Source organism: Pan paniscus, chromosome 11 (assembly GCF_029289425.2).
Source record: "Pan paniscus chromosome 11, NHGRI_mPanPan1-v2.0_pri, whole genome shotgun sequence".
Lineage (NCBI taxonomy): Eukaryota > Metazoa > Chordata > Mammalia > Primates > Hominidae > Pan > Pan paniscus.
The window spans coordinates 11,639,769-11,665,582 of NC_073260.2; the positions used below are offsets into that span (position 1 = coordinate 11,639,769).

The following is a 25,814-nucleotide window of genomic DNA, read 5'->3' on the forward strand; positions in this document are numbered from 1 at the left end:
TTGAGCCGGAGGGAGGTAGAAAACTTTTATTAGCTGGAGAGGTTGAGGCCTACAGCGGGGAAAGGACTTGCCAGATTTTCGCCGCAAGTCAGGGCCATAGCAGGGGGCATAACAAGGCCTCCCAACCGAAGGTCAAGCAAGAGCTCCGAGCGTCCCACACAAGTCCCGAAGGGACACTGTGACGCCGCGCTACTGAAGGCGCCTGGGTTCCCGGACTCGGCCACCGCCTCGCCGCTTCCGCCCCTCAGAAGCATGGCGGCCACGTAGCCCGGCCCGGATTGGACGTTGGCGGTGGACGCCAAACAGTTGGCAACACGATTGGCTGCTGCGGGGTGATGACGTCAGGGGGCGGTGTCGGAGTGAATGGGGGCAGCATGAGGCCGGGCGGCTTTTTGGGCGCCGGACAGCGGCTGAGTAGAGCCATGAGCCGATGTGTTTTGGAGCCTCGGCCCCCGGGGAAGCGGTGGATGGTGAGTGGCGTGGGGCGGCGACGTAGGGGCTCCCGGTCCCTAGCTTCAGTTCGGCCATTATGTCCCGGGAGCCGAGTGCCCCCAAATTGCTGCTCTGTTTTCTTAACTGGTGAGTTCAGTGCTCGACGGGCTCCAAACTTCTTGAAGCTCCGTTCCTGCACTAGGGCGCCCTGCCTGCCCAGCCTTCTGGAGTTCTCAGGGGTCGGGTTTCTGGGCCCCTTCTTCGCGCCCCTTCCCCACTGCAGCGTTGCTCTGCGTTTCCGCTCCTCTGCGTTGGGGCCCACGGGACGCTGTGAGATCGGGGGTGGCGAGAGTTGTTGGGCCTCAGTTTCCCTGGTGCCGCCCGCAGGTGGCTGGCCTGGGGAATCCCGGACTGCCCGGCACGCGACACAGCGTGGGCATGGCGGTGCTGGGGCAGCTGGCGCGGCGGCTGGGTGTGGCGGAGAGTTGGACGCGCGACCGGCACTGTGCCGCCGACCTCGCCCTGGCCCCGCTGGGGGATGCCCAACTGGTCCTGCTCCGGCCACGGCGGCTTATGAACGCCAACGGGCGCAGCGTGGCCCGGGCTGGTGAGTTGAGAGCGCCAGGGGTGGGCGGGCGGGCCGAGGGGGTGGGGGTGGGGGCGCAGGGGCCAGAGGGGGGGACTGGTTGTGACAGATCCGCGGGTTCACCTCCAAGTACCTGTTGAGCTCCAGTTGCTGCATGGCTTTGGGTACTTCGGCGGGCCTCAGTTTCTTTATATGTGAAGTGGGATTAGTTGTGGTCCCTCATCATGGGAGTCGGGACAGTGCCTCTCTGGGCAGATGGGCAGTAACCAGGGCTGCGGTTTCCCTGTGCTAAGCGGAGCTGTTTGGGCTGACTGCCGAGGAAGTCTACCTGGTGCATGATGAGCTGGACAAGCCCCTGGGGAGACTGGCTCTGAAGCTGGGGGGCAGTGCCAGGTGAGGTCCTGAGATGGTCAGGGTTGGGATAGGGCTTCAGGCCTCCCAGTTGGGGTGGAGTAGGGCTGCTGACCCAGTCTCCACAGGAAATGGGCTGCTCTGACCCAGCCGGGGCAGGGAGGGGTGGAAGGACACTGCCCCAGGGAGGCACTAACTGCCCCTCCCATATCCCTTGAAGGGGCCACAATGGAGTCCGTTCCTGCATTAGCTGCCTCAACTCCAATGTGAGTCTACTCTTTTGTTGTGCAACTGGGTCGGGTGGGCCAGGGGTCCCCCAGCACCTCGCCAAAGCTTCCTGGGCCTCTCTGGCTCTCCCACAGGCAATGCCAAGGCTGCGGGTTGGTATCGGGCGCCCGGCGCACCCTGAGGCGGTTCAGGCCCATGTGCTGGGCTGCTTCTCCCCTGCTGAGCAGGAGCTGCTGCCTCTGTTGCTGGATCGAGCCACCGACCTGATCTTGGACCACATCCGTGAGCGAAGCCAGGGGCCCTCACTGGGGCCGTGACACTAGTGGCCATGGCTGCCTGCCTGACTGTAGTGCCCACCAACCCAGCCACTGCCACAGAGCTGCCACGCCAGCCTTGGTATCTACTTTTTATACAAATCTCCTCTAGACTGTTCCAGGCTGCCTGCGGATTAAAGTGGGGGTGACTGTGACTGGACCAGTCCATTTCTGGAGTAGGTTCTTCTCTCTGTGTCCTACTTGGGACGTAGGGGAACTTCAGGAAGACTAAACTTTTCAAGCCTTTTTAGAGAACCAGGGGCACGCATCTGTAAGATTAAAGATGCTGGCTTGGAGGCCGGGTGCAGTGGCTCACGCCTATAATCCCAGCACTTTGGGAGGCCGAGGCTGGGGGATTGCTTGACGTCAGGAGTTCGAGACCAGCCTGGCCAACATGGTGAAACCCTGTCTCTACTAAAAATACAAAAAGTAGCCGGGCATGGTGGTGCATGCCTGTAATCCCTGCTACTTGGGAGACTGAGGCAGGAGAATCACTTGAACCTGGGAGGCGGAGGTTGCTGTGAGCTGAGATTGTGGCACTGCACTCCAGTCTGGGTGACAGAGTGAGACTCTGTCTCAAAAAAAAAAAAAAAAAAAAAAAAAAAGAAAGATGCTGGCTTGGAAGCTGAGGCCTCTTCAGGGGGATCCCACTCTTTCCCTGCTGGTGGGGGAGGGAAGAACAGGGTCCAGCCAACCCCCCTCCCAGGGCATGTGTGGGCATGCTTTGGCCCACTGAGGCTTGGCCACTCCTTTCTTCAGCCCATTTTACAGATGGGAAGGCTCAGAGAGATCTGGTTACATCCCCAGGGCCACACAGCTGTGGCCTGGCAGCGCCTCAGTTTGTACCCAGGACTAGCTGCCACCTTGCTTTCCCTGGGGCCCCTGGCACCCTCACCTCAGGGCTGCTGTGTGCCCGGAAGGTCCCCACACGGGTGATATATGACAGCAGCCTGAGGTCCTGGGGGTTGGGTGGGATGTGGACCTGGCGAGGTACCAGGCCTAGATCCCCCGGCTGGTAGGGGGTGATGTCAGAGAGCTGCGGCAGCAGAGACCCAGTCCTGGGCAGCTGGATGCCGGGCCGGCTGTGGGGAGGGGGCCGAGGGTCACAGAGCCTTCGGCGAGCCAGGTTTCTGGCCCAGGGTGAGCCGAGCACTGTCCCCATGGCTGAATGCCTTTGCCCTGCTCTCTGTGGCTGCCTCTGAGGCCACACAGGGCCACTTGCTCACCTCTCCTTGGGTGGGCCATGGGACTGTGACTCCCGGTGGGGACACACAGCCTTCTGAGGTCTCGTGGCCACAGTGGAGCCGAGCATGACCAGCAGTTGCTGCAGCATCTCCTTGTGCCATGGCTGGAACGTCACGTCAAAGTCGCTGTCCTCTTCATCGCGGTGCATCTGTTGGTGAGGGTGGGGTGGCAGCAGGCCCACAGTGGCCCCAGTACCCACCCTCCTCCAGGAAATTCCAACCTCAGTGCCCATTTCCACGAAGTTTTCCCTGTCTGTGGTGGGATACCCATTCTTCAGTCGGGAAGACTGAGGCCCAAGACCTTTCAGAGCCTCAGAGAAGGAATCCAGCTCCTTTAAGACCTTGGAGGGATCTTTGAAGGCCAGAATCAGTGAAGGACAGACTTTCCAGGAGTCTCTCAGGGAAAAGAGGGGCCTCTGATCCTGAGGCAGCCCCTTCTCTGCAAGCAGCTTCCATCTTGGGCTCACTCCCCATCCCCTTGCGCCCTCCCTCTCTCCCTTCTGCTCACCTGCAGAATATTCTGTAGGAAGGAGGTGGCCTGGACCAGAGCCGCCTCCAGGCTGGCCCGAACCTTCTGCTCATTAGCCAGTTCCTGCTGTAGCCGCTGCAAATCCACCTGCTGCTGCTCCAGCTGCAGGCTCAGCTGGTCTCTCTGGCTCCTGGACCCCAACTGGGATGAGTCAACAGCCTTCCCCCTTCCCCAGGACTGGGGCCACCTGGGGCCAGGGGCCCTGCCATTTCTCTCCAAGCCCACAGGGGCCCCCATCCTGCCCCAAGCCTCAGCCTGTCTGGCAGGCTTCTCTAGAGAGGGGAAGTCACTGGCCTGGGTCGTGGGATCGGAAAGAGCTGGGCCAGAGTTTGGCCCCAGCCTGCACCCGCCGCCCGCCCCTCTGTGGGCCATACGCACTTCAGTGCCTGGTTGTCCACCTGCAGCTGCAGGGATCTCTGCTCCAACTGGCTCAGCAGGAGGTGCAGCTCCTCGGCCTCCTTGGTGTCCTGCTGCTGCTCCTGGCACTTCTTAGTCAGCATGAGGATGATCTGCGGGTGCGGACAGGTGGCCATGCCCTCAGCCTGCCCTGTCCCCCAGCTGCAGACACAGCCAGGCCTCCCGTGTTCCCCTATGCAGAGCGGCCAGTGAGCTCTCCAGGGCTGGACTCTGCTTCCATAAGTTATGGGGGCTTTAAGTAAATACAATCCGGAGCTAGGCCCAGCACCCTGCAGCCCCCACAGGAGGCCCAGTCCTCTCTCTGCTGCCTCCCTCCCTCCTGACTTGACTGCCCCTGACTCTACCCCTGCAGGGCCCCCAGGGCGGCCTCCTGCCTTGCATGCCAAATGCCCTGTGCTGAGGCCTGCAGGCACACCTTCTGGTGGCCTCTTTTGTGCCTGGCCATGACCTTCTGGGTGTTCTCCAGCAGCTCCAGCTGTTTGCACAGATTGTTCTGTCTTCCCTTGAGCTGCTCATTCTCCTGCAGCAGCTTCATGCCTTGCTGGGAGACCCTGGCCATCTGCAGGGTAATGCCGTTGTTCTCTTTGATGGCCCGCTTGGTTGTCTCCCACATCCGGTTCGTGGTCACCTTGTGGAACTCATTGGCCACGAGGTTCACGCGCTGGATGATCTCTTTCCTCAGTCTGGCCAGAAAGGTGGGAGGGGAAGGCGTCAGACAGAGCGGGCACAAGCCCTGGGCACACCCCTTTGTGAGGTTCCCAGAGCACCTAGGGCTGTTAAACACCAGCATGCTCTCTCCCTGGGAGGGTTGGGGCTATGGGTGGGAGGCTTTCCCTGTAGATCCTCTGGACCTTTGTAATTGGTACCATTTCAATGTACTCTCACCTGTTAAGTAACATGATTTAATCCCAATAAGTGGCAAAAGGAAGCCCTGGGAGTCTCCAATGCCAGCGTGAGGACTGCAGCTGAGAGCTTATTCCTTTTCTCCCACCCCTCCATAATCACCAGCTGGGATTCCAAGGAGTAGCAGGTTGTCGGGGCGGCGGTCAGTTTCCCCATCTAACCCCCCAGTTAGAAGCTGAGGCCTGAAGACTAGGATGTTCGTAGCCCCAGGGATGAAGCCTCCAAAGGCCCCAAAGGGTGCCCTGCTTGCCCACCTGTCCTTGTCCAGCACCGACTTCTTCTCCAGGTTGTATGCATAGTCCCTGAACTCATTCTCCTGCTTCCGCACCTGCTCCTCCAGCAATGTGAACTTGTCCGTGACCTCCTCTTTCTGCAGCCGGAACTCCTCCAGGGCTGCCAGCTTCCCCCCTGGCCGCCACAGTGCACAAGGCCCAATGATGGGCTGCCTCAGAGGACAGGGCCTGGCGAGGACCTTAAAGATGCCCCTTAGGTCCCTGTCCCTTCCTGTGCGCCCTGTGCGGTCTCAGTGGGGCAGGTCTACCATCCCCCACCTACCCTGCCTGGCCCTGTCACCTTTACTGCCTTCATCTGGGTTGCCCTCCCTCCACCCCTCCATGAATCTTATGAAGTTTTGTTCAGGTTCCACCTCCTCCAAGAAGCCTTCCTTGATACTCTCATGAAAGCGACAGTGATGACAACAACTGTTTTTTTTTGTTTGTTTTTTTTTTGAGACAGGGTCTTGCTCTGTCACTCAGGCTGGAGTGCAGTGGCACAGTCACAGCTCACTACAGTCTCAACCTCCCAGCCTCCCAGGCTCAAGAGATCCTCCCACCTCAGCTTCCCAAGTAGCTGGGACTACATTATGTGCACCACCACACCTGGCTAATTTTTGTATTTTTTTGGTAGAGATGGAGTGTTACTATGTTGCCTAGGCTTGTCTCAAGCTCCTGGGCTCAAGCAATCCTCCCGCCTTGGCTTCCTAAAGCACAGGGTTTACAGGCATGGGCCACCACGCCCAGCCAGCAGCTGGACTGTATATATTCTCTGGGCTAGGTTCTAATGCCATCTGACATTTGAGCCTCACAACCCTTGCCAACTGGGGGACCTTGGTCACGACACTTCATCTTTTGAGGTGCTTCCTTGTCTACAAACTGGTTGGGGGATGTTTCCAGCTTCGTAGGATTGCTGGGACAATTAAGGAAGACAGTGTGTGCCAAGCAGCATGTGGCTATTATCCCTGTTTCCCAGGTGAGAAACAGGGTCAGTGATAGAGCTGGGATGTGTGCCTGCAGGCTAACCAGCCAGTCCCCTCCTCACCAAGGATGACGTTCTCCGTGGTGAGCTGGTCCTTGGTCTCCTGGAACTCGTGGCGCACCTGGGCCAGCTGCGCCTCGAAGGCATCCTTCTCCATCTCTTTGGCTAGCTGCAAGTTCTGGAGCTGCTCGTTGAGGTCTGTGATCTCATCCACCTGCTGGTTGAGCGTGCGCTTGAGGAAGGCCACAATCTCCTTCTTGTTATTGGCCAGCTGCTCAAACTCCTGGCGGAACAGCTTCTCCTGCACAGCCAGCTCATCCCACTTCCGCTGGTACCTGGGGCAGGGGCAGAGCCGTGGTCCAGGGGTCAGGCTGGGCAAGCCAGGCCTCTGGTGCAGCTGGGCCCACTCTCCTGGACTCCCTGTCCCGTAAAGGGGCATTTGAGATTCCTTGTGATCAGAATCCAGCCTCATCTTCCACTATGCCCCTTGATCCGACAGTCATGACCACAGCCAATGCCTGTGCTTAGCATGTTATTTTCATTACATCATTAGAATGTAAACTCCATGAGGGCAGGGCCTTGTTATGTTTACAAGTATGTCCCCAACACCTGTGCCTGGCAGATAGCAGGTGTGCAGTGTGTTTGTTAAATCATTACAACAACCTATAAGAATGTAGGTACTATGATGATTTTATACCTATTTGACAGATGAGGAAACTGAGGCTCAGAAGGATAAAGGAACTCTGAGTTTGTAAGTGGCACAGCCAGGACTTGAACCTGAATCAGTCTGATCCCCAGAAGCAAGGCTCTTAGCCACAATGCCTGCTGCAGTCGGCCAGCTCTGCATCCCTCCATAACTCTTCCGCACTTTCCAATCCCAAGTCTTTGTACCTGGCATCTCCCTTACCTTTTTCCATCCAGTAACCTTGGTGTTTTCTCCTCAGTGGACCCTTCTTGGCCCTGAGCCACATTTGTGGCCCTCTCTTTGGTGCTCCTGTAAGTTGGCCCTTGTCCCACTGAGTGGTCAAAACCTAGTAACATGTCCCTCTCCTCCACCTCTGTATTCCCAGGGCTTGGCAAATAGTAAGCACCCAATAACTCTGTTAAATACATTTGCCTTGAATATATTCTACCTGATATCTCAGCTCAAGGGAAGTTTGTGAATTTCAAGGGAAGTGTGTTAATCAGTATCACATAACCAATTTAGTGGTTTTCAATGGAGTAACTGAAGTTACTTGAAAAGTTTTTTTAAATTAAATTTAATTAATTAATTAATTTTTGAAATGGAGTCTCGATCTGTCACCCAGGTTGGAGTGCAGTGGCACGATCTCAGCTCTCTGCAACCTCTGCCTCCCAGGTTCAAGTGATTCTCCTGCCTCAGCCTCCTGAGTAGCTGGGATTACAGGCGCCCGCCACCATGCCCGGCTAATTTTTGTATTTTTAGTAGAGACTGGGCTTCAACATGTTGGTCAGGCTGGTCTCGAACTCCTGACCTCATGATCTGCCCACCTTGGCCTCCCAAAGTGCTGGGATTACAGTCCTGAGCCACTGTGTCTGGCCTGGAAAGTTGTTTTACATCATAATTTAGTTGACCAACATCTTTCAAATAGTGACTGCACACAGAGCATTTCAGGGGTGTGGGCTGAGGAAGCAGTCTTGCATAGGGGAGTCAGGAGGCCAGGGCCCCCATCTTGGTGCCTCCTCTTCCTGGGGGTGACTTCCCTTCTCTGAGCCTCAGTCTTCCCCATCTGTGCAATGGGGATGACATCAGGACCTCTCTAGTAAGACTGCTGTGAGGACTCAGTGAGCACCAGCCCGTGGCCTGCCTGGCACCACGAGGGACTCAGCATTAGCTGTGGTTACCCACAGCATCAGTCACCTGGGGAAGAGCTGCCGCCTACTGGTTTGTCTTTTAAGGTCACCCTGAGACTGGGGCTGGTGCCTCACAACGGGGAGGAAACTGGTTGTAACATAAGAAAATGATGGGCGGGTGAACATGGCTCTAATGAAGAGTTAGAGGATCTCCCCCCGGCACTATGTCACACACAAAACTGGCTCTAGAATAGAATGTCACAGCCATGGAGGGGGAATCAACCTTCCCCACTTATATTTGGGGAAACTGAGGCCCAGCATGGAGAAACAACTGGGCTCATGTGCTGGGTGAGTCAGTGGGGCACAGGTGCCACTGCCAGGAAGTGGAAGTGGGGCCTGGGGGTCCACCCGCCTGCCAGAGGGCTGTTTCCACCCTTTCATAAAGCCTGTGATCCCATGGGGCAGGAGTGAGGCAGGGGGACGTGGGGATTGCCTGGGGTGGGGCCACGAGCTAGCATCGTGGGCCCAGGGTTCTAGGAGCTGGGAAGGTGGGGAAATCCATTTACCCTCAAAATCTTGAAACCTCCCAAAGGTACATATGAGGAAATGAGGCTGGGGTCGGGATGGGGTCTGGACATCCCAGGGGAGGTCAGAACACAGGCCTAAGGCCCCGTGGCCAAACCTGCATGGGGGCCACCTGGGCGGGGGCTTCTGACCCAGGGCACCAGACTCCTGCCCACCAGCCCACGCACCGGGCCAGCCGGTCCTCCAGGTCTCGGATCTGGATGTGGTAGAACTCCTTCATCTCCTTGGCCAGAGGCGGCTCCACGGCCACCACCGGCTCCTTCTTGCCCCCTTTCTTCTTGACTTCAAGCTCCTTGCCTGCCTTGCTCACACTCTTTTTGGGAGCCATGGCTGATGGCAACCAGGGCTCCAGGCCCCAGGAAGAGGCCAGGTGGTTGCTAAGGAAGCTGGTCCCGTACATAGCAACAGGCCGAGGGAGTGAGGCTGGGCTTAAAGGGACCCTGCCCTCTTCTTGCTGGGTGCTGGTACCAGGTCCCACTCCAAGCAGATGGCATCAGTGAGGCCCCAGGCCCAGGAGTCCCAGGCCATGGCAGGCAGGATGCCTGGCTCCCAGGGCAACTTTTTGGGCTTCTGGGGACACCCCTCTTTCTCCCACGTGGAAATAAGCGCCATGGGGAAAGTTCATGTGGGTCAGGGCCCTGGAAATCGCCATCCTTTCCTTTGTGCTGATCAGAAGATGGACGACACTAACCTCGGGCACACAAAGCCTGTTCTGCAGCTGTGGCCTGGGGTGACAGTGTCCTGGCATGGGTGCATTAGGGCGTCCAGCTGATGGGGCCCTGGCTGGCAGCTGGGTGCCTCTATGAGCTCCATCCCCAGCCCCAATCTCAGCCAGCCATGCCTGTGTGCCTGCCTGTGTTCCCCACCAGCCCAGGCACTCACTCCGTGGGACAGCGGGCAGGTCCTTTCCATCCCTGTCGTCCCAGGGCTTGTCACTTAGCAAGAGATGACTATAGCACCACCCTGAAAAACTCTGACAATAGCCAAGGGGAATGGCAGTGGTACTTCAGCAAACGTGATTTCTTGGAGCAACTAGATGTTGTGAGTTGTAGGACCCTTGGGGCGGGGGCAGGGGGATGAGGAGAGCTTGGGGTCACGGTGACGGGTCAGAAACACAGGGAGGTGGGGGCATTTTTACTGTTGGTGATGAGAAAGGTCAGAGAAGTGATTGGTTGGTCAAAAGTGGGCTCACATTTGGGCTCTGTCTGACCTCCAGTGGGTCCTTGGGCCAATGGCCTGAACCCTGCTCTGTGAAAGAGTTCACAAGACAGCATCTGTAAAGTTCCCTGTGCAGGGATACGGTCCAGGGATGCTGGGGGCACTTAGTGAGTGGTGGCCCATGAAGCTCCCGCCCACTTTGTGTGGTAGGCAGGCCTGCCTGGAATTTCCGACAGCCCTGGACCTCGCCTGTGGTGGTCTGCCCTTCCCAGGGTGCCTGTTCCCTGCAGGCAGGGCAGCCCTGGGAGGGCACAAATGTGACTGGCAGAGGGAAGAGACCCCCATGCTTCTGCACAGGCCTCAGCCTGAGTGCACTTACAAGTGAGGGAGCTCTGGCTGCCCAGGCCTTGTGGGGAGAGCGGGGAGGCCTGGCCCAGTGCCCTTCCAGCTCAATGCGATGGCCCTGCTCCTGCTGGACATTGCCCCCTCCCCCACCTGAACAGCTGCTCCCACAGGAGCCTAGGCGGGCAAAAATTCCCACAGTGCTCCCAGCTGACCGGGGGCCTCCCCGTGCCTCCCCCATTTCTATTCTCTTTTCCCCAGGCCCATCGCAGGGGGTAGCTCTGAATTCCCAGCTTAATGGGGCCCACAGCCCCTCGGGCAGCCTGGAGCCCACAGAGGGTGTCAGCTTGGAGACCTGCCCTCCTCGCCTTCATCAGCACCAGGATGGCTTTGTCAGCACCACGTGGCAAGAGGGACGAGCTGAACTTCTAGGCAGGGAGGGGACGCTGCAGGGTGGAGGGAGAGCACTTTCTGGGGTTTGCTTGGAGACTCTCCCCAAAGCTCCCTACTTTGGACCATAGGCCGCTACTTGCCACGGGGGCACTGTCTCATTATCGCTTCTCCAGCTGCCTTCCGTAGTCTTGGAGACTGAGGCTGATGGGCCCAGAGCTGCTGGAGCTGTGAGACACAAACCCTGCAGGAGCTGGGTCTTCTGAGGGGAGTCAGGCAGTGCACAAAGCCATGCAGACTGCAGCACCGGCCAAGGACAGTGGACAGTGGCCTGGGGTACTGTCACCTCTGGGAGACTTTGGAGGGAAGAAACCTAGGCCCTGGGGAAGCAGGGAGGCCAGGCATCATTAAACATGCCCTTGGCCAGGTGCACTGGTTCATGCCTATAATCCCAGCACTTTGAGAGGCCAAGGTGGGAGGATCACTTAAGGCCAGGAGTTAAAGACCAGCCTGGGCAATATAGCAAGACCCCCATCTCTAAAAAAAAAAAAAAATTAACCAGGCCTGGTGGCATCCGCCTGTAGTTCCAGCTACTCAGGAGGCTGAGGTGGGAGGATTGCTTGAGCCCAGGAATTCGAGGCTGCAGTGAGTTATGATCATGCCACAGTGTCTCTGTTCACGACGCCATCTGGTCTGAGTTAGGTACAGGCCAATAAAAGAGGCAGTTAATCTCCAACAAGGTCAGTGATGGGGAGGGGGAGTTCTGGTCTCTGGTCTTTCCTCATCATTTACAGAACAGGAACAATGGGGAAGAGGGTTAAGCTCCAGTCTAAGAGGCAGATCTGCAGAACAGGCTCTATGACCCACATCACAGTCGCATATCTCTCAAGGCTTAAAGTGGTTTTGGGGTTCCAACAGCTTTTACAATTTTTTTCTTTTTCTTTTCTTTCTTTTTTTTTTTTTGAGACAGTGTCTCGTTCTGTCACATAGGCTGGAGTGCAGTGGCACCATCTCGGCTCGCAACCTCTGCCTCCTGGGTTCAAGCGATTCTCCTGCCTCAGCCTCCCGAGTAGCTGGGGACTACACGCACGCACCACCATGCCTGGCTAATTTTTAAATTTTTTTTTGGTGGAGACGGAGTTTCATCGTGTTGCCCAGGGTGGTCTCAAACTCCTGATCTCAAGTGATCTGCCCGCCTTGGCCTCCCAGAGTGCTGGGATTACAGGCATGATCCACTGCACCCAGCCAGCTTTTAAATTTTACGTACTCTCACATGTTGGATACCCAGCTGGTATCAGAGAATTGGTGTGAAAAGTAACAAATATTTGGTGTTAGAAAAACACCATTTCTCCCCCTAACCCCCCAGCTCTGTGTCATGGAAGTTTTACCTGGGGTGTTATACTCTAGGCAGGTGTGGTCAAAAAGACAGGGGCTCCCAGCTCCTAGTCTGGCTCTTCATTTCGCCCTGGGAGGGGAAGGCTGCTGGCCTTTCTCTACACAGCACCCCACCCCTCCCTGCCCATCCCTGTGTTGCAGAATCTCTACTGCAAGCAGGTACAGCAGAGAGGACTTTCCCACAAGGCCCACCTGGAGCATGGAAGCTCTTCTCCAGGTGTGGCAGGTTGAGAATGCTTGGGCCCTGCCGGCCCAACTCCAGCTAGCTCATAGGATGGAGGCTTTTTCATACCAGGTGGGGCGAGACCAGCTGAGAATACCAGTGGCTGCCACCCCCTGGTACCCACTTATAGAGCAGGGTGTGACTTAGGAAAAGTAGGTCCCTCCCCCAGTTTGGGTGCCGTGGCATGTGGGTTTTTGCTTTGGGGAAAGAGGCAGGGGAAGAGGACAAACAGCTCTGTCACTCTGCCGAGGGGACTCACTTCTGTCACAGCTTCAAAAAATCCATGTCTAAAGGCTGTCAGAGACAAAATTACAACCAATCAGTTTAAATAGCGTAATTGACTCTTTCTCTTTCTCTCTCTTTCCCTCTCTTTCTCTTTCTCTTTCTCTCTCTCTCTCTCTTTCTCTTGCTCTGTCGCCCAGGCTGGAGTGCAGTGGTATGATCTCAGCTCACTGCAACCTCCACCTCCTGGATTCAAGTGATTCTCCTACCTCAGCTTCCCAGGTAGATGGGATTACAGGTGTGCACCACCATACCCAGCTAATTTTTGTATTTTTAGTAGAGATGGGATTTCACCATGTTGGCCAGGCTGGTCTCGAACTCCTGACCTCAGGTGATCTGCCCGCCTCAGCCTCCCAAAGTGCTAGGATTACAGGTGTGAGCCATAGCACCTAGCCTTAATTGGCTTTTATTTGTTATTCTAGAATTGGGCAATAGAATGAGTGTCCCGATTTGCTGAACAGAGGAGGCTGGTTTTACAGATGGAGAAGGCTGACAAAGCAGAAACAGAACAAAAAGTGGATTGGTTGTTTCAAAGTGACTTTCAGCTGTGTGCAGTGGCTCACACCTGTAATCCCAGCACTTTGGGAGGCCGAGGCGGGTGGATCACCTGAGGTCAGGAGCTCGAGACCAGCCTGGCCAACATGGCAAAACCCTGTCTCTACTAAAAATACAAAAAAAAAAAAAAAAAAAAAAAATTAGCCAGGCGTGGTGGCACATGCCTGTAGTCCCAGCTACTTGGGAGGCTGAGGTAGGAGAATCGTTTGAATCCAGGAGGCAGAGGTTGCAGTGAGCTGAGATCATGCCATTGCACTCCAGCCTGGACGACAGAGCAAGACACTCTCTCAAGAAAAAAAAAAAAAGAAAAATAATGACAAATGTTGGCAAAGCATGTCACAACGTCACAGGCTCATGTCAAAAGCCCAGCACCTCACACCTGATGAGTTCGCAACAAATGGCTGTGGTGATGATAATCATGATGATGATCTGTCAATTAAGATGACACAAACACGCTGGTTTTTATTTGTTATTTGTTTTTTGAGACAGGGTCTCACTCTGTCTCCCAGGCTGGAGTGCAGTGGCACAACCACAGTTCACTGCAGTCTTGATCTCCTGGGCTCAAGTGATTCCCCACTCCCACCTCCACCCAGTAGGAGGGACTACAGGTGCATGCACCACCTCCGGCTTTTTTTTTTTTTTTTTTTTGGAGACGGAATCTCACTCTGTCACCCAGGCTGGAGTGCAGTGGTGCGATCTTGGCTCACTGCAAGCTCCACCTCCTGGGTTCACGCCATTCTCCTGCCTCAGCCTCCCGAGTAGCTGGGACTACAGGCGCCCATCACCATGCCTGCCTAATTTTTTGTATTTTTAGTAGAGACAGGGTTTCACCGTGTTAGCCAGGATGGTCTTGATCTCCTGACCTCGTGATCCGCCCACCTCGGTCTCCCAAAGTGCTGGGATTACAGGCATGAGCCACCACGCCCAGCCTACCTCTGGCTAATTTTTAAACAATTTGTTTTTTAGAGACGGGGGTCTCCCTGTTTTGTCCAGGCTCGTCTCGAACTTCTGGGCTCCAGTGATCCTCCTGCTTCGGCCTCTCAAGGTGTCGAGATTACAGGCATGAGTCACCATGCCCAACCAAACATACCAATTTTTTTTTTTTTTTTTGAGACAGAGTTTCACTCTTGTTGCCCAGGCTGGAGTGCAATGGTGCGATCTTGGCTCACTGCAACCTCTGCCTACTAGGTTCAAGCAATTCTCCTGCTGCAGCCTCCCGAGTAGCTGGGATTATAGGCATCTGCCACCACGCCCGACTAATTTTGTGTTTTCAGTGGAGACACCGGTATTTCTCCATGTTGGTCAGGCTGGTCTTAACTCCTGACCTTAGGTGATCCGCCCACCTTGGCCTCCCAAAGTGCTGGGATTACAGGCGTGAGCCACTGCGCCCGGCCCAAACATGCCAATTTTTAAAGATTTCAAGTAGATTGGGCACTTTACCAGGGAAATGACTGGAACGTTCAGGTTCATCAGCTCTGAGATGAAGAGCACTTTCTTCAGCAGGTCAGGTACTCCTGATCCTTGGGCTGGAGCCTGTCTGGCAAACAGCTGAGTCTTGATTAAGTGCCTTCATTCATTCATTCATTCATTCATTCATTCCCTTTCTTTATTCAACTAATAGATCCCTGCTCCTATGCCCTTATTAAAGTGAGTGGCCCCGTGTGTGTTGGGAAAGACATCAATCAGATGTGAACACAAGTAGCAGAATTACACCTGTGATTTGGTACTATGATACGTTAACTTGAAAAAAATCACATGATTTATAAATTTGGGAAAGGAGAGGAGGCGCCTTTAGAGGAGTTTACAGCCTGCAAGGTGGTCATCCCACAGACTAGGAAGTGTGCCTCCAGCCAAGACCAGAGACAGGTAGGAGAAGGGGTTGGGGTAGGAGCTTTATGCTGAACGGGTTGGCTAAACATACATATTCAGCAGATTGTAGGAGGGGCTATGCGTATTCATGAAGGTGGTTTGACACATGCATATTGAACAAACATGCATGTACCATTCGACCCATGTTTACTTTGGGGTGGAGACTTGGCATTTAAATATATTACAATTAGGCCCTATTCGTTGGAAGGGCTTTTCAGAAGATGAGGGCACGCAAGTGCTCTGTAAATTGGCCACAGCCAGTTCATAGTCTTCTTATCTGGAGAAAGTTGCTGAAGTCAGCCTCTTGTCCAATGAAAGCTGTAGTTATGGCTGGTGGAACAGGTGGTCAGTCCCTCAGCCTCTGGGAGCTGGGTGAATTGTAATTGTTTTAATATTGCTTATCTCCAGGCCATCTAGAACTTGTTTAGCTGCTAGAGAAAAAGAAAACTTGTGGCAAGTGTGGAGTGTGTGACTTAATCCTCACCTGCCATGGCCCGAGGTCCTATTTATAATTTGATACTGTATTGCCATAGAAGAGTCTGCTCTGCCAGTCTTATGGTCTCTATTTTAACATGAATGCTGGTCGGTTGTTGTTTCTAAACTGTAAAACGGAGAGGCTTCATGAGGCATGTCTGACCCCCCATCTCATCATGGCTGGGAACTGTTTTTAAGGTTTTTCTGGGGTTCCTTAGCCAAGGGGGACTCCATTCAGTCAGTGAAGGGCTGATTTCATTTTTAGTTGACAGAGGAAAGGTACAGAGAGCTCCAAAAGCACAAGGAGGAGCCAGGAACAGCCCCCATCATGGAGGCGCTAGGCTTGGAGGAGAAGGAGATGCTGCCCATAAGGGGTGTGGGTGGGAGGTGGAAAGACAGCACAGGGCCTAAAGCAAGAAAAACAACTCAGATTTGATGAAGGCCAGAGAAGCTGCAGCTGAGAGAAGGAGGGAGCGGGCAAGAGGGGGTCAGAGAGACAGCCTGACACATAAGCTTCCTAGAGCAGAGAAGGAGCAGTGCAGTATTTGATCAGCAGCAGAAGCGCAGGTTCCAAGTTGCTTTTTTATTTGACTTTATTATTTTTTTGAGACAGTCTTGCTCTGCTGCCCAGGCTGGAGTGCACCACAACCGGCTAGTTTTTGTATTTTTAGTAGAGACGGGGTTTCACCGTGTTGGCCAGGCTGGTCTCGAACTCCTGGCCTCAAGTGATCCGCCCGCCTCAGTCTCGGGAGGCATTTATATTATTCCCATTATATTGATGGGAAAATTGAGGTTAAGTAACTTCTCCAGGTCACACAGGGAAGTCAGGAGTCAAATCCCAGGCTCAACTCCATAGCCCATCTGGTGACCATTATGCAATAGACACTGAGAATTAAAAGTGCCTGTTCTCCTAGGAAGAGACTGTTCTGGTAACAGCTAACTCCCAGAACCAGTTTTCCCCCCCCCCCCCCCCGATAGCCCATTTTATTTTGCTCAGCACAGTCTTTCATCCTACTTTAGGGTATCACATGGAAAAAATATGGAACGCTTCACCAATCTGCGTGTCACTGGTTCCAATTTTAGTATTCGTACTGCCTAACCCAGCACCCAGATAGAATGACCAACGCTTCACAACCCCGCCTCGGAAAGCCAGCCAATCAGCAACCGTCTTACTCCAGGAACCCCCGCCTCCAGGGCCAGAGGCGACCAATCCCTAAATAGCCCGGCTAGTAGACGCTTACTAGCCCCGGAAGCCCGGCCTCCCCAAGCTCAGTCCCGAGGCCGCGTCTGATCCGCCGTGTGACCGGTGTTGGGTGTCGGCCTTTTCCTTGCTCACAGTGTTTCGGCCTCGAGTGTCGGTTCCGCGTTGGTTGAGGGGAGTGCGGGCGGCCGGGCAGAAGGCGCTCTGGCGGCAACTCCGGGTGGAGTCCCACCCTTGCCAGAGCGCCGGGGGTTCCTTGGGCATTTTGGCTTCTGTGAAACACCAAGAAGTTGTCCTTGGCCGGGCGCGGTGGTTCACACCTATAATGCCAGCACTTTGGGAGGCCGAAGCTGGCGGATGCCTTGAGGTCATGAGTTCGAGACCAGTCTGGCAAACATGGTGAAACCCTATCTCTACTAAAAATACAAAAATTAGCCTGTAGTCCCAGCTACTCCAGAGGCTAAGGAGGGAGGATCGCTTGAACCCGGGAGGGAGAGGTTGCAGTGAGCCGAGATCACACCGCTGCACTCCAGCCTCGGCGAGACTCCGTCTCAAAAAAAAAAAAAAAAAAAAAAAAAAAAAAAATGTTGGTCTTGTGGGAAGCCGCTGCTGGGACAGGGACAGCTCCAGGGGCGGCTAATTCAGGAACTTTAACCCATCCCTTTATTTTTGTTGTTGTTTTTCTTAGAAACAGACAAGGTGGTGGATTCCCCATACCATTACACCCTAGATCCAGGGATTCTATATCCACAGGGAGGGGCACACGTGCTTCAGAGAGAATGGGTAGGAATTTGCCCCACCCATTTTTATTTTTTGAGACAGGGTCTCACTCTGTTGCCCAGGCTGGAGTGCTGTGGTGCAATCATGGCTCGCTGCAGCCTTGACCTCCTGGGCTCAAGCAAGCCTCCCAAGTAGTTGGGGTTACAGGCATGTGCCACCACGACTGGCTAATTTTTCTTTTTCTTTTTTGTAGAGATGAGGTCTCACTGTGTTGCCCAGGCTGGCCATGAACTCCTGGGCTCAAGTGATCTGCTCTCCTTGGCCTCTCAAAGTGTGGGATTACAGGCATGAGCCATTGTGCCCAGCCTGTTTTTCGTTTTTCTAGTAGCCATTCTAATAGGTATGAGGTAGTGGTTTTGACTTGCATTTCAGTTGAGCGTCTTTTTGTGTGCTTATTTGCCATTTGTATAATTTATTTAGAGAAATGGCTATTCAAATCCTTTGCCCATTTTTTCTGGTTTTGATTTCATTTATTTTTAAATAGATTCGGGGTCTTGCTGTGTTGCTTTGGCTGGTCTCAAACTCCTGGACTCAAACCATCCTGCCACCTGAGCCTCCCAAGTAGTTAGGACTACAGGCACACGCCACCAAACTTCTGCCCATTTTTAAGTCAGATTGTTTTTTGTTGTTGAGTATAGGAGTTCTTGCATCTGGATATTAGCCCCTTATCAGATATGTGATTTGCAAACAGTTTTTTCCCACTCTGAGACTGCCTTTTTCACCCTGCAGATTGTGTCCTTTGATTGTAGCTTTAAATTTTGAAGTAGAACAGTTTACCTATTTTTTCTTGTTTTGTCTGTGCTTTTGGTGTCATCCGAGCAAGCAATTTTAATGATAAACAGAGCAAGCACTATCTGAGCACTTCCCCTTCATAAAGAGGCAGCGCTCCCTCCAGGAGGAGACTCAAATTCTGCTCAGCACCATTCAACCCAGTTGTAAGAAGGAGCGCATGTGTTGACAGTGTCCTTCCACATAGTCTGCCACGGACACTTCTCACCAGCCTTGTCATCTGGTGCTGGAGGTCAACAGCTGCTGTTTTTTGTTTTTGTTTGAGACAGAGTCTTGCTCTGTCACCCAGGCTGGAGTGCAGTGGTGTGATCTTGGCTTACCACAACCTCTGCTTCCCGGGTTCAAGTGATTCTCCTGCCTCAGTCTCCCGAGTAGCTGGGATTACAGGCACAAGCCACCATGCTCAGCTAATTTATGTTTTTTTTGTAGAGATGGGGTTTTACCATGTTGGCCAGGCTGGTCTTGAACTCCTGACCTCAGGCGATCCGCCCACCTCGGCCTCCCAAAGTGCTGGGATTACAGGCGTGAGCCACTACGCCCGGCCAGCAGCAGCTGGTTTTACAAACTTCTTGCCAACAGTTGGTGCCACTTTTTACTCCAAGGAGCGTAACTCAGATCACTGTCTCTGTAGTTTGGGTTTCTTCCCAACCTTGAGCAATGGAATTCATCAGTTTCATTCTAGAATGTCTTCTTTAGTGCTTGGTCTGGAAAACTGGGCTTGGCTTATGGACTAGGTTACTGTGCTTCAGTTGAAATTGATTGAAATATTTGATTGAAGTAACTGAAATAACTAAAATATTTCAGTGTGTTCATCCACTCTGTGACAATGTTCTTTTATAACAGGTAATGCACAGGGGACCAGGCAGGTATAACTCACTGGCCCAGGAAAATCCAATTTTTATTGTACCACTTTATTTCCACTCTTTTTCTTCTTTTTTGCTGCTTGTGTAAAATCATCATCCTTGAAGAGTCATTTGTTCCAGCCTATACAGACTCACACTCTGTATTCACACTGGAATCCCACTGTCTGCTTATACCGAGAATGTTTTCTTTGTTTTTTGAGATGGAGTCTTGCTCTGTTCCCCAGGCTGGAGTGCAATGAATGGCACAATCTCGGTTCACTGCAACCTCTGCCTCCCGGGGTCAAGTGATTCTCCTGCCTCAGCCTCCCAAGTAACTGGGATTACAGGTGTCCACCACCACGCCCAGCTAATTTTTTTTTATTTTTAGTAGAGACGGGGTTTCACCATGTTGGCCAGGCTGGTTTCGAACTCCTGACCTCAAGTGATCCACCCTCCTTGGCCTCCCAAAGTGCTGGGATTAACAGATGTGAGCCACTGCACCCGGATGATAATGTTTTTCTGATAGTGGAGGGCTCTGGAGTCAGACGGCTGTGTTTAAATCTAGTCTCTGCCACGTACTAACTGGAGGGCCCTAGCCAAGTTGCTTTGTCTCTATGTGGTTTTGCTTCCCCATATGTAAATAGGGCTAATAATGGCACCTAACTCCTAGAGTTGTTGAGAAGATTCAGCAAGTCACATACAAAGCACTCGGTGCCTGGCACATAATAAGTGCCATATATTATTTATTTACAGACAGGGTCTTGCTGTTGTCCCAGCTGGAGTGCAGTGGCACAATCACAGCTCACTGCAGCCTCGAACTCCTGGGCTCAGGTGATCCTCCCACCCCAGCCTCCTGAGTAGCTGGGACTACAGGCACATGCCACCATGCCAGGGTAATTTTTTAATTTTTTGTAGAGACGGTTTCACCATGTTGTCCAAGCTGGTCTCAAACTCCTGGGCTCAAGTGATCCACCCTCCTCAGCCTCCCAAAGTGTTGGGATTACAGGCATGAGCCACTGTGCCTGGCCTTAATATATAACCACAATCAGAATGATTGCATTAATACATTGTTTTTTTTTAAATTCAATGAAGTACTTTTAAGCCCGTGGCTCATTTGGAATTGAAGATATAAGACGACAATAATAACCATCCCTTCCCCATGGCCAGTCACTATCCTGACTTCGGTATTTGTCATTCCCATGCATGTTTTCACACATTTACAACATATGTACCCAAATAAGCAATATGTGGTGCTTTTTATGAGGTTTTGAAGTGCCGTGGTTTGCCACGGTTACTACGGGACTGAATGAAGGAGGATGAACGCAGAAATGAAAACTTAAAAGAAACTGTTTTAAAAGAAGGGGTCGGGGGAAGAAGAAGAGGACTCCCTGCTTCTACTGAGCAAAAGCAGCAGCTCTGAGCTTCTACAGCCCTTTGTATTTACTGGGTAGAAAGAGCAGGGAAGAGGAGGTAATGATTGGTGAGCTGCTTGATTGATCACAGGTTCACATTATTGCTAACAGGCTTCAGATGTACCTAATCACAAGAAAACTGCGCTTAGGTGACTGCCCTCCGCATTCCTTCTGGGCGGCAGATGCAGTTTGTCAGTTTGCCAACATTCTGCATTTATGAGAACAGTTTGCTGTTTACTCATGTAGCCTCCAGGATACTGAGTTGATCACGACCCTCACTCTTTCAGCCTGCAACATTGAAGCTTTATATAAATGCACTATCCTGTCTGTGTCCTCCCATACTGTGCTCTTTTCACTCATCGTTAAGTGTCTGAGATCTATTCATGTTGACATATGCAACTGTGTGTCATGCATTTTTAACTGCTTTAAACTCACCATTGGGTGAATACACAGTTTATCTGTTCTCTTCTTGATGAGCATTGGGCTTTTTTTAAATTTATGAGACTATTTATTCTTTTCTCCCCAGGCTTGGCTTGGACTCATCGTCAACAGCAGCAGCAGCAGCATCATCACCATCATCATCATCATCATCATCATCAATGGCTGAGCCCTCACTGTGCTTCCTGGGAGCCGGGCTCAGCTTCCCGCCTCCACGGGCACTACAGGAGGGAACAAAGTCACCTGTCAGGATCATGTGGAAAGAGGCCAAGGGTGGATTTAACCCAGGTATGCTGATGCTGAAGTCTGTGCTCCTAACAACTCTGGCCTTCTGCTTCCTCAGGAAGAAATGCTTGGTGTCATTCCGAGGTGGGTGCACAGGCCCCCAGCAGTCTCTGCTGAGTCCCGCAGCCTGGACCAGGGCCTCCGGAAAGGCACAGTGCCTGGCTGCAGCTCACAGACCTGGCTTTAGAATGGCTCAGTTGGTGTTGCATGCTTTGGGTTGTTTGGAATTCCCTGCTCCTCCAAGGATATTTAACACCGTTGGAGACTTTTTAGCAGTGGCCTGTGGGTTCCATCTCTTCTGGGTAACCCAGGAGGACCAGGGCTTTGGCCAAGAACCTAAAAAGCCACACTCATTTGCTCTTGGGTGGTAGTGAAGGGGTAGAATGGAGAGAGGTGACAGGAAGCTGGGACAGAAGACTTCAGAAACAACCAGGGAGATACTAGAAAGCCAGTCCCAGGAGCTTGGAGGGACAGATGATCCCGGGAAGCAGCAAACAGTGCTGCTTTTGCTTTAATGTAAATTTGGCTTAGAACAATTTAGAATTTTAAAAATTCCAGTCTTGGATCTCGTTCCAAAGCCTTCTGTTTGCTGGTGAACTAATGATAAAGATAATGGGGGCCAGACACAGTGGCTCACGCCTGTAATCCCAGCAGTTTGGGAGGCTGAGGCAGGCCAATCGCTTGAGCCTAGGAGTTCAAGACCAGCCTGGACAACACTCCATCTCTCCAGAAAAATACGAAAATTAGCTGGGCATGGTGGCACGTGCCTGTGGTTCTGTGGTTCCAGTTACTCAGGAGGCTGAGGTGGGAGGATCACCTGAGCTCGGGAGGTCAAGGCTGCAGTGAGCCGTGATTAGGCCATTGCACTCCAGCCTGGGCAAGGGAGTGAGACCCAGTCTCAAAACAACAACAACAACAACAACAACAAGACAGGACAATGGGTGTCAGGGGAGTGAGCTTTCTGAATTTCTGCATCTCTCTGAGCCTCAGCTTCCTCATCTGTAGAATGGGAGAGGATCTGCCTAACAGACAAGTATGTGAGGGGCCTGGCAGGGTCAGTCAATGGTTGTTCCCTCCTAATGAGGCATGTCTCACTAGACTATAGCAGGCTGTGGTGGTGCAAATTCCACTAACTGCCCTTGAGTTGGTAGCTTTCTCAGTGCTATAAAGGAGATCAGGATCAGAATGAGAATGATGGGGGAAAAAGAAGTAGAGACAGAAGTCCCTACAAAGGGTCTCACTCCCTGGGGCCCAGCATTCTAGCAAGTTTCCTGTGTGGCCTCGACCCTCACTTACGGGTCCACTCTGAGAGCTGGGCCCACCTCACTGCAGTCTTCTCAGGTCAGGAGCAGGTTCCAAGACAAGCAGGACACACACCGGCTTCCATCCTGGAGAGAAGTTCATTATACACGTAGGGTGGGTGGTACGGCAGCAGGAGCAGAGGAGGAGAGGAGTAACGCTGGTGAAGTGATCTCACTGCATGCCCTAAATACACAGGCACCACATGATTGGAGAGGGAGCATCTGCAAAGATGGAGCCCTGCAGTGTCTGCGTTAGAAAAGCAGTCTAAGGCTGAGGTGGGCGAATCACCTGAGGTCAGGAGTTCAAGATCAGCCTGACCAACATGGCAAAACCCTGTCTCTACTAAAAATACAAAAATTAGCTGGACATGGTGGTGGCTGCCTGCAATCCCAACTACTCGGAGGCTGAGGCAGGAGAATCACTTGAACCCGGGAGACAGAGGTTGCAGTGAGCCGAGACTCGCCACTGCATACTCCAGCCTGGGCAACAGAGTGAGACTCCATCTCAAAAAAAAAAAAAAAAAAAAAGGAAAGAAAGAAAAGCATTCTAGATAAGGAGAAACACGGAGGAAGAATAGCCTCATCTCTAGGCAGCACGCTGTTGCTGCTAGGGGCCCAAGACAAGCTCCATGGCTAGTCCCCAGTGTAAGGCGGCTACAGATCTAACGCAAGCAACGGGGACCTGAGTCCAGAAGACTCCATGCCACAGCCAGAGGTGGCCGCCTCCTCTGCGATGAACCACTGCAAAAGCTTTCTCCTTCCGTTGCCCAAAGGAAAGCCAGACTGGAGCCCCCTGGACACCGGGAAGGGGTGCTGATTTCTTTATTTCTTAAGACTCAAGTGCTTTAGTACAGAATGGTACAGAGATGATATATGTTTGTGCTTCAGTACTTTCAAACACTGAGATTCTGATAATTTTAAGGTAAACAAGTTTCAAGACAGACTAGCTTTTTTAAAATATCCTTTTGATAAATTATTTTTATATAAATAACAGAGAAAGGGAAACCAACATCTTCGACAAACAAGGTCCTGAAGCATGAGCACTGTTTGGTCCGAGGGAGGGGACAGAACAAGCAGCGGGAGTAAGACGCCCGGCGCAGGTGCCTGCGGTTCCGTCCTAAGGAAATCAGGTCGTATAAGTTGGGAGGGAGACGGGGAGAGATCTGACGACTAATCTCAGTGCAAGGGGAGATTTCAAAGCCTTGAGAAGAGAACACCACAATGCAGCGAGCGGAGAGGGCGGGGAGCAGGCTCTGAAAGGGAGGCGGAGGTGGCGCCGAGCTCGCGTACAGCACTTTGAGAGGACATCACTAGACAAGTAATACACACATGGCCTGCAGGAGGTCAAGGGCGGCGAGGGGGCTGGGCAGGGGACATTTTTGTGACTTCCACTGTTATTATATTTCACGACAACAGCAGCAGCACAAATGGTGTGCTCACCACTGGAGAATGAGAGCTGCTGAGTCTTGAGGATGGCGAGACAGCCTTCCTGCATTTGCTGCTTTAGTTTCTGCTTTAGAGCTAAGTTTTATACAGAGAATAAAATGACCATCTTCTCTTACAAACACGATGATGTATGACCCCACACAACACAAGGTATTATGAAGTACCTGAAACTGAGGATAATCTGACTGAAGATGCTTGCCGAGAGGGTACAGGGTCTGTGTGAGTCCAACGGGCCAAGAACCTTCTCCACAGCCATAGCCCTCTGTTCAGGGGCCTCCAGAACCCATCTGTTCTGGTCCATTCCTGACCCTTGAACGAAGGCTGACTAGGGAAAATGAGCTGTTGGGATGATGCCTGGGGACAGAAGGGCCTGGGCCACAGGCTCCAGACTAACTGTTTTTCCAAAGAGATGGAGGCTTCCAGTGGGAGTTTGCTTCTCACCTGTCAGGGCACTGTGACTTAGACTGGAGGACTTCCCTCGGGATCACAGCACTGTGGACACAGGCTGGGGAGGGGGCAGTGACAGGCTGTGGAGGAGGACGCTGGCCTGGCTTCGTGCAGACACCCCAGCCTCCACCCACAGCTGCACTACCGGGGGTATGAGACGCTGGGAAAGGCAAAGAGGTCTGTTCCACCTTGGACCTCCTGAGATATCCCGATTGTCACCTCCCAGGTTATTTGGATGAGAGCAGGCACTGAGGGGTAGGGACTGGAATGAAGAGAGCAGATTAGTCCTCAGTGTGAAATACTCCAAGAACACAGACATCTCTATGATTCTCAACAAGGACAGAACAACCCCAAACAAGGTTTTAAAAACACCCAAATTTCTACCGTTCCATACCCAAGCAATGTGCACGTCACCCAGGGTTATGTACAAGGTCACAAATCTTAAATAACGGGGAGAAGGCGTCCATTCATCCTAACAGTCCAGAAATTTCTCCTGCTGTGCACCAATTGCACATGAGCTTCTCTTTTTAGGATACATATATAAGATACTCTTTTTAAAAAACACAATGCATTATTTTCTTTTGTTTCAAACAAGAAGAGGGCATCACTGAACACGAGAATGCAGCGGCAACAGTGCCAGCCAGGGCGTGCAGGGCTGGGGAGGCAACAGACGCAAAGGAACTGAGGCGGGCGGTGGTGGGAAGCTGCGGAGCGCTGTGGGATGGGGGCGTGTTTTGGAGGGGCGACTTATTTTTTTAACTGCTTATTTCTTCATCTGTTTTATTCAGTTTCTTCAGTGTGTCCAGCAGTTTCTGTGGGGTGAGGATGTGCGTGGATCCTGGAGGAGGCAGAGAAGACAGTGAGCTTGCCAGTTCTGGTTTCTAACACTTCCTTTCCTGCGCTTCTCGATTCCCAGATCTGCACCCACCCCCCTCCCCCACCCTGGTCTGGGTACAGTGGAAGCAGGGAGGGGAGTCAGAATTGGGGTTGGGGTCCCGTCGCAATAGGCCTGGGAGATTTTTGGGGGCTGTGGAGAAACAAAACACATCCTCTGGCTCAGGCAGGGTCCCAGGCTGCACCAAGGAACGAGCCGCCTCACCATCAGGGTGCAGAGCCATCTGCAGGTGATGGGCAGCTGCAATTCTAATTCACTCTTAAACTCCAGGTGAAGCCAGGGAGAGAAATTCCAAACATGGCAAGGCAGGGAAAGGCTGAAAATGGGGCCAGAGTTGGTAGGGGGACCATGTGTGGAAAGCATGGTGCCTGGGAGAGGAAGTTGATAGGCAAAGCCCCCTGGGAGAATCCACTGACCTCTGGGAGCCAGCCAGTTGGTACTGCCCTGGTGGGTGGGACCTCAGGTGTGAGAGGGAAAGGGCCAGGGGACCTGAGGCCTTACCTTGCAGAGACCGCGTATTGTAAGAGATTAGAAATGCTTGCAAAAATTTAAGCTAATGGAATTAGATATACTTCTACTGCAAAAATAAAAATAAAAATAAATGAAAGTCTTTGTCATAAGGAGAGAGAGAGAGA

At 52.8% G+C, this 25,814-nt stretch overlaps 3 protein-coding genes across 13 annotated transcripts in view; 1 reads left to right on the forward strand and 2 right to left on the reverse strand.

The window, feature by feature from the left end:
* Positions 1–11: 11 nt before the first annotated feature.
* CFAP157 (cilia and flagella associated protein 157) lies at positions 12–9,070 on the reverse strand. Of its 2 annotated transcripts, XM_003822296.3 has the most exons (9): positions 8,823–9,070; positions 6,322–6,593; positions 5,259–5,412; positions 4,517–4,784; positions 4,063–4,193; positions 3,664–3,814; positions 3,138–3,304; positions 2,807–2,993; positions 12–2,180 (listed from the first exon to the last, which is right to left on the reverse strand). In XM_003822296.3, exons 1-9 carry the CDS (start codon positions 9,053–9,055, stop codon positions 2,109–2,111), a joined length of 1,635 nt encoding a protein of 544 aa, XP_003822344.2. In that variant the 5' UTR covers positions 9,056–9,070; the 3' UTR covers positions 12–2,108. The 2 variants fall into 2 exon arrangements, with proteins under 2 accessions (XP_003822344.2, XP_008974059.2); XM_008975811.4 differs by lacking the exon at positions 2,807–2,993 and having other exon boundaries at positions 1,989–2,180.
* PTRH1 (peptidyl-tRNA hydrolase 1 homolog) lies at positions 336–23,847 on the forward strand. 8 transcript variants are annotated; one of them, XM_008975810.6, is made up of 5 exons: positions 336–470; positions 820–1,039; positions 1,312–1,411; positions 1,590–1,635; positions 1,732–2,351. In XM_008975810.6, exons 1-5 carry the CDS (start codon positions 336–338, stop codon positions 1,912–1,914), a joined length of 684 nt encoding a protein of 227 aa, XP_008974058.1. In that variant the 3' UTR covers positions 1,915–2,351. The 8 variants fall into 8 exon arrangements, with proteins under 8 accessions (XP_008974058.1, XP_063450260.1, XP_024785968.1 ...); XM_063594190.1 differs by lacking the exon at positions 1,312–1,411 and having other exon boundaries at positions 336–579; XM_024930200.4 differs by lacking the exon at positions 1,590–1,635.
* STXBP1 (syntaxin binding protein 1) overlaps positions 23,188–25,814 on the reverse strand; it is an 80,140-nt gene continuing 77,513 nt past the window's right edge. For 2 of the 3 annotated variants that reach the window (XM_034929104.3, XM_063594187.1), the window contains exon 20: positions 25,073–25,122. Coding sequence is in view for 1 of the 3 variants with exons in the window: in XM_034929105.3 (XP_034784996.1) it covers positions 25,040–25,122 (83 nt within the window). In the remaining 2 variants the exon portion in view is untranslated. Of the gene's footprint in view, positions 25,123–25,814 lie in introns of all 3 variants that reach the window. The other variant, XM_034929105.3, reaches the window with a different exon arrangement.